We start from the raw sequence: 7500 nt of genomic DNA, 5'->3' as shown, positions 1-7500 counted from the left end.
CAGTGGGCCATCATCACCATGGCAACATTCAATCTAAACTTGACCATTTTTGCTCAGTCTTTGGTGAATGAATTACTATCACTTTTGGAACAAATTGAAATAAGTTAACAAGAAGTCCTTGCCTACCAGGAAGTGTATTTCTGCACCTTCCCCCCCCCTCCCATCTTTCCTAACAGCATCATGATTGCTAGTTAATCAGGCTTGTTGAGCTATATAGCTGGCATCCGATCTGTAGTGTTTACTTGAATTCTGTGAGGACCACACACGCCAATTTTATACTATACTATAGGCTCGCTCTTGGTTTGACTCGGTGGAAAGCTCAGTAATACTAACATTAATCCTACTACTAATAATACAGCTATATGTAGACGCTGGCTGAAGGGCAGAGAGGCAGAATCTCTGTGTTGTTTTGGTTGTTATGGCAACCATATCTGTCTCCCCTGCTTTGATGTGGAGGGACCTGTCACCCCCACCCCGCTCCTCCCCGCTCCTCCCCGCTCCTCCCCGCTCCACCCCGCTCCTCCTACAAACGCTGTTATCTGGGCTGGAGGAATGTGTATGGAGGGGGGGGGGGGGGGTAATGTCATTGTGTTGTGCTTGTGTGTGCGTGTGCGCATGCATGCATGTGTATGTGTGTCGTGTGTGAGTGATGTGTGATATGAGATTGAGAGCTTTGGCATCTTGTCCGTAGACATGGCAGTAGGTTTTTGTTTGATCACTTTGGGCGACATACGACACTAAGCCAAAGAGCTCGTCTCTGTATTCTATTGGCCGTCTACTGACACAGTGGCAGCGGGTCATAGTGCAGCTGTTTGAGTATTCACGCACGCACACACACACACACACACACACACACACACACACACACACACACACACACACACACACACACACACACACACACACAGCTGTTTGAGTATTCACGCACGCAGCCCGCGGCTACTTTCCCAAAGACATGAGAGGGTGAGCGAGCGGCAAGCGGACAAATTGAATGAAGGCCAAGGTCGGGACTCAGATTTAGCCAGGCCCCCTCTTCTCAGCTGACAGCTGTTCAAGTCAAAACGGACCAGTTGTGGTTTATTTAGCCTACTACACGATAGGGCTGGGATTGTGAGTATATAGTTCGCTGGTTTGTGTGCCTTCCCATTGATCATTGGACGTTAATCTTGGGAGGATATACACAAAGGTCCTCCCAAGGACAGCGCTACTGAAAAGCTTTATTGATTACTGGAACATTGATCGATTGGGTCGAAAGACAGATCACAAGATGTACAAGACATGTGTGACAATAGACATGGTGTAAGATAAGGGGTGCACGGGTTGCTCAACTCTGTCACATATCACATCAAAACAAAATGCTTAATAATAATAATAATAATAATAATAATAATAATAATAATAATAAACCCTAGACATGAATTATGTGATCTGCCTAGGCTATATATAGCCTATGCAACTAGTGAGACCATCAAAGACAATGCTATAAAAATGAGACCTACCGAAACACATTGACTGCTGGAATCATATGTATTATTATTATTATTATTATTATTATTATTATTATTATTATTATTATTATTATTATTATTGACATGACTTTTGATATAATCAGTGTAGAAAGGGTAGGAGAGCAGTGAGTGGTGGCCTGTGTTGACTGCTCCTCTGTTTAGGGCGGGGGGAGGAGGGGGGGGGGGGGGGGGGGGGCATATAATATGCATTCCTGCGCACTGCACACAATTGGCCCTAATCTCTGTAGATCATTTAACCAGCGGCACCTCCCCGCCCCCTGGCTCGCCAGCGCGCTCTCATTGGCGCAGCCGCCCGCCCTATGAAAGCCCTGCTGGCCAATGGGCGTTGAGGAGGACGGACCCTTTCCGGTGGAACAGTCTCTCGCGCCTACAGTGGTGGAATCGAACGTCCCCGAGCAGCACGCACACACACGGCGTAGAGAGGAGAGTAAACGGCGCACGAGTCTCTGGAAGGAGATAACGGTTTCTTTTTCCCCCTCTCTCCACTCAAACAACGCGAACAAACCAAAGCAGCGTCTCTGCTGCTGCTGCTCAGAGGGTCGTCTAGCCACAAAGAGGGCAGGCAGGAAGGGGGGAAACGTGGGATTTGATCCGCAAGTTTTTTTTTCTTTGGCATTTTTTTTTCTCCTCCTCTCTCCCCTTTTCCGTGAAACAGGATTGTGTATTTCTCTCCGTGGTTTGTTCTCCACTCTCGTCGCAAAGATGATGGTCGGGGAGATCGAAGTGAAGGAGCGACCGAGGCCGAGTCCTGACTATTTGATGCAATTACTAAACGAGAAGAAGCTCATGACCAGCCTGCCAAATCTCTGCGGCATCTTCACACATCTCGAGAGGCTTCTGGATGAAGGTAAACCCGCCTGTGTGTGTGTGTGTGTGTGTATGGAGCAGGGAGGAGAAGCGTGACCACAGCGCAGTCTGCCGGGCTGTGTGGCTCCGCTGGGCATGCCTGTGCCTGGTGCCTGTGTGTGTGTGTGTGTGGGGCGCAGACACGCACTAGCATCGGCTACCCGACACACTGCTGACCGCACCACACACCCATAAACACTTATTCTAACTTCGACCAAGCAGTCACACACTACCACACACAACACAACGCCAAGAGCAAAAAAACATGTCGAGTGAGTTCGCTTTGCACCGAAACCACAAAGAGGACGTGAATGTGAGAGTTTTCTAAGCCCAGCAGCAGCAGCAGCAGCAGTTGTAGTTGTAGCCTAGGCTGTCTTTTCAGAGTTTTGTTGCACTCTGACTTTGTGGTGACGATAGATAGTCAACTTTTTTTCCCCCCTCACTCGCTCAAAAACTACTCGACACGGTCGCCGTGTTGATATAAAGTGTTTCCCGACTTGTTTTGTAGACAATTCAGGGTTGTGTGCGGTTTACTAATCTTAATTAGGGCCTGATTGCACACATGGAGCAGAACAACTTAGCTTAGCTACATGTGAAGCTAGCCTCGCCTGGGTGTCTGCTGCGTACTGCGTTCCATTGAACTCTGGGGGAAGCACACGGTAACGTCCTAATCAACTTACCCCGCTCTTTTAATAAAGGCGACACAACGCAAACACACCGAGAGATACATTTATTTTTATTATTGTATTATTGTCGCCGCTTAGAGTTGTTGTTAAAAAACAGTTTGGCCACAGCAGCCTGACACGTTAGTGGAAGAAGGCAGCACGTCGGAATGTGCCTGCTTGCTTGTTGCCCAACACAATGGAGCCACAGCCTGAGTTGCAGGCAGGAGGCTGCTGCACACATGATTCCATCCGTACAACTTTTCATTCTAAGCGACACGTTTCGCTTTACGTCTTTGACATTCTCTCACGCCATGATGATGCGAGGCTAGGATCTCCACCACGATTATATTTTCTTTCATTTGCTGCAGTCGTCGATCGTGTCTTTTTTTTTTTTTTTTTTTTTTTGTGCCATCAGCTTCCCCTCCAAACTGCACCGCCTTTGTCAGCGGCGCCGTCGAGACGGAGGTTTTGTTCCTGAATGTCAGTCAGTCAATTCTCACTGCGTTTGGCACAAACGGCAGCAGGGACAAACGCACGACTTATTTGCCGTTCTTGTGTTGACAGTATGAATAACATAAGCGGGTCTAAGTGGACGGTTTGACTGGGGGTTTATGTAACTGAGCTGGGGACACTAGAGAGCGCCACATCCCCCTGTCCCCGTGCTGCTGTGTGTCTGGCGTGGCACGGCGGACACACACCTCGTCCCTTTCCAAATGAAAGTGGAACCAGTCGGATAAATCAATCAATCATTTCTTCCGAGAATACGAGTCGATGCGTTCCTGAACGAGTAGGCTTTGTACGGTGTGTGTGTGTTTAGTTGCAAAACCGGTCTGGAAAGATTTCCTCCTGTCTTCTTCGCACGACAAATGTAAACAAGCTATTTTTCGACACGCTGTAGCAACGCTATAATTCATTTTTAAAACGATACTTTGAACGCAATCGCCTCGCAATTAAGTTCCAGCACAGAAGTATTATAGTCGCACCATAGAAGATAATAATGTCATAAAGTCAGATAAGGGCCGCCCCGTAAAACTCACTGTTGAGTCGACTGTGGTGCTTTTTCGGGTTGGGGAACTTGTGTCACTTCAGGGTTTGAGAAGTTTAGCATAGCAGCCAGTTGAACAGTGAAACTGTGTGTGTTTTCACACTAGTCCCTCTAGTCCCTCAATGTGACTGTCATTAACATCACAGTCACATTGTTGTCATACCTTTGCAGTCAGACTGTGCCACTAAGGGCATTTCTTAGGCTAGACCCCCCCCCCCCCCCCCCCCCCACAACAAAGCTTAACAGCACAGACATTCCTAAAAAGATTACTCTTAAAAAACGACCGACTGGCCTTGTTTTCTTGATTTGATTTGGGCGGTGGGTGAGTCTTAAGTCTGTGTTATTCCTGAGGGGGGAGAGACAGGAAACAGACGTGTTGTTTTTGTTTCATTCTTCCCTCTCCCTGTTGCTGCCTCCCGGCCCGGGCCCCACGCTCCTCCACCCCGACCATTCTCTGGTGAATCAGGAGAAAGGAGCGTGCAGCAGCACCACCCCTCTCTCTCTCTCTCTCTTGACTCAGCCATGCGGTTGTGGGGCGGCACACTGCAAGCATGAACCTCTCCCTGCTCCCCGACAACAAGAACCTCTCCCTGCTCCCCGACAGCAAGAACCTCTCCCTGCTCCCCGACAACAAGAACCTCTCCCTGCTCCCCGACAACAAGAACCTCTCCCTGCTCCCCGACAACAAGAACCTCTCCCTGCTCCCCGACAGCAAGAACCTCTCCCTGCTCCCCGACAACAAGAACCTCTCCCTGCTCCCCGACAACAAGAACCTCTCCCTGCTCCCCGACAACAAGAACCTCTCCCTGCTCCCCGACAACATGGAGTTGTGTCTAATGCCACGGGCTCTTTCCACTTCAGTAGACGTGTATGCAGCTGAGCCAAATAGAAACATATTTTTGTAAGACAGAAGGTCCCACAGCACTAGTTTGTGTTACTGGAGAGAGAGTTGCATTTTTGTATTTTATTTGATATATTTTTTTTAGTAATCCTGGCCTCCCGAGTCCGTGACTACGCGGCTTCTTGCCTTTGTATTCCTTTCCTCCCCTACAGCCGCCCAGCTCGGGTTTACTGGGGGGTTTCCACAGCACCAGACCAAACGTTAGCCCGCCGACAAATGTTTCGTGTGTGTGCGATGAGAGCCACCCGGGTGGCGATGAGGCCCGTCTGACCGTCTGGTTCCTGTTAGGGGGCTGTTTTGGTTTGCTCGCCCCCCCTCGGACTGGGCCTGAAGCTCTGGTGCGGTATTTAGCCCTGTCCTCCTCCCACCCGGGTGCAAAGCCACCCCACCCAGGTCATGCTGCTTTGAACCCACGCTAACTGAGCCAAGTACTGCGAACAAACGCACACGAAAAACACAGCAGGAGGAGGGGGAAATACTTGCTTTGGCCTCGTGCTGTAAAAATGTTTTATGTGTACAAGTGATATTGTGATATTTATATATTGATATAAATGGCAGTTTAATTTGAGATCATAAGGTTTTAAAATAACATCATTAACTATAATGTGCGACGGGAGGCGACTTCATGTGCCGTTTGATCGCTGCAATTCCTAAAGTGGAGAAAGGTCGTTAAATGGGTTTTTATTCTGGGTTTTGTGTGTGTGTGTGTGTGTGTGTGTGTACGTAGCTTTTCCTGATGGCAGGTTAAGCGTATGCCGAGACTAGAGCCAGACCGATTTTAGGGCCGATATCGATGAGTAAAAAAATTCCGATAACGATGTATCGGTCGATATTCTTATATTATATATACACATTATATTGCAATTTCTTTTCTGATGATTCCTCAAATATCAAACTCTTGACAAAGATATGACATGACGTGACTTGAGATATGTAATGTAGGCAGGATATTTGGCAGTTTAACAATAAAAACATTGAAATGCTTGAAAGTTTGTGAATTTGAAAAATAAATATCATCAAGGCCTTCAAAGTGTTTGAAAATAGACATGGCTCCTGGAAAGGGCTTTAATTGAGGGGTTTTCCTGCATAGTGAAGTTAAACTAGAGAGAGAGGGAGAAATATAAGCAGGCAGTTTGGGCTTAAAGGAAGTGAAGTTAAACTAGAGAGAGAGGGAGAAATATAAGCAGGTAGTTTGGGCTTAAAGGAAGTGAAGTTAAACTAGAGAGAGAGGGAGAAATATAAGCAGGCAGTTTGGGCTTAAAGGAAGTGAAGTTAAACTAGAGAGAGGGAGAAATATAAGCAGGTAGTTTGGGCTTAAAGGAAGTGAAGTTAAACTAGAGAGAGAGGGAGAAATATAAGCAGGTAGTTTGGGCTTAAAGGAAGTGAAGTTAAACTAGAGAGAGAGGGAGAAATATAAGCAGGTAGTTTGGGTTTAAAGGAAGTAAAGTTAAACTAGAGAGGGGGAGAAATATAAGCAGGTAGTTTGGGCTTAAAGGAAGTGAAGTTAAACTAGAGAGAGAGGGAGAAATATAAGCAGGTAGTTTGGGCTTAAAGGAAGTGAAGTTAAACTAGAGAGAGAGGGAGAAATATAAGCAGGTAGCTTGGGCTTAAAGGAAGTGAAGTTAAACTAGAGAGAGAGAGTGAGAAATATAAGCAGGTAGTTTGGGCTTAAAGGAGTGAAGTTTAACTAGAGAGAGAGGGAGAAATATAAGCAGGTAGCTTGGGCTTAAAGGAAGTGAAGTTAAACTAGAGAGAGAGGGAGAAATATAAGCAGGTAGCTTGGGTTAAAGGAAGTGAAGTTAAACTAGAGAGAGGGAGAAATATAAAGCAGGTAGTTTGGGCTTAAAGGAAGTGAAGTTAAACTAGAGAGAGAGGGAGAAATATAAGCAGGTAGTTTGGGCTTAAAGGAAGTGAAGTTAAACTAGAGGGGAGAAATATAAGCAGGTAGTTGGGGCTTAAAGGAAGTGAAGTTAACTAGAGAGAGAGGGAGAAATATAAGCAGGTAGTTTGGGCTTAAAAGGAAGTGAAGTTAAACTAGAGAGAGAGGGAGAAATATAAGCAGGTAGTTTGGGTTTAAAGAAGTGAAGTTAAACTAGAGAGAGGGAGAAATATAAGCAGGTAGTTTGGGTTTAAGGAAGTGAAGTTAAACTAGAGAGAGGGAGAAATATAAGCAGGTAGTTTGGGGCTTTAAAGGAAGTGAAGTTAAACTAGAGAGAGAGGAGAAATATAAGCAGTTAGTTTGGGTTAAAGGAAGTGAGTTAAACTAGAGAAAATATAAGAGGGTTGTAGAAATATAAGCAGGAAGTTTGGTCTAAAGGAAGTGAAGTATAACTAGAGAAGAGGGCAGCCCACTATTATAGCAGGTAGTTAGGGCTTAAAGGAAGTGAAGTTAAACTGTGAATATAAGCAGGTAGTTTGGGCTTAAAGGAAGTGAAGTTAAACTAGAGAGAGGGAGAAATATAAGCAGGTAGTTTGGGTTTAAAGGAAGTGAAGTTAAACTAGAGAGAGGGGGAG

At 46.2% G+C, this 7500-nt stretch overlaps 1 protein-coding gene across 1 annotated transcript in view; it reads left to right on the top strand.

The window, feature by feature from the left end:
• Positions 1-1927: 1927 nt before the first annotated feature.
• The window catches only part of qkia (QKI, KH domain containing, RNA binding a), a 173588-nt gene continuing 168015 nt past the window's right edge, over positions 1928-7500 (top strand). The window contains exon 1 of the mRNA XM_083633543.1: positions 1928-2376. Coding sequence (XP_083489669.1) covers positions 2232-2376 — 145 coding nt within the window. The 5' untranslated portion in view covers positions 1928-2231. The remainder of the gene's footprint in view (positions 2377-7500) is intronic.

This window comes from Poromitra crassiceps (genome assembly GCF_964638095.1).
Source record: "Poromitra crassiceps genome assembly, chromosome: 3".
NCBI classification, from domain to species: Eukaryota; Metazoa; Chordata; class Actinopteri; order Beryciformes; family Melamphaidae; genus Poromitra; species Poromitra crassiceps.
This window is presented reverse-complemented; position numbering and strand designations above follow the sequence as displayed.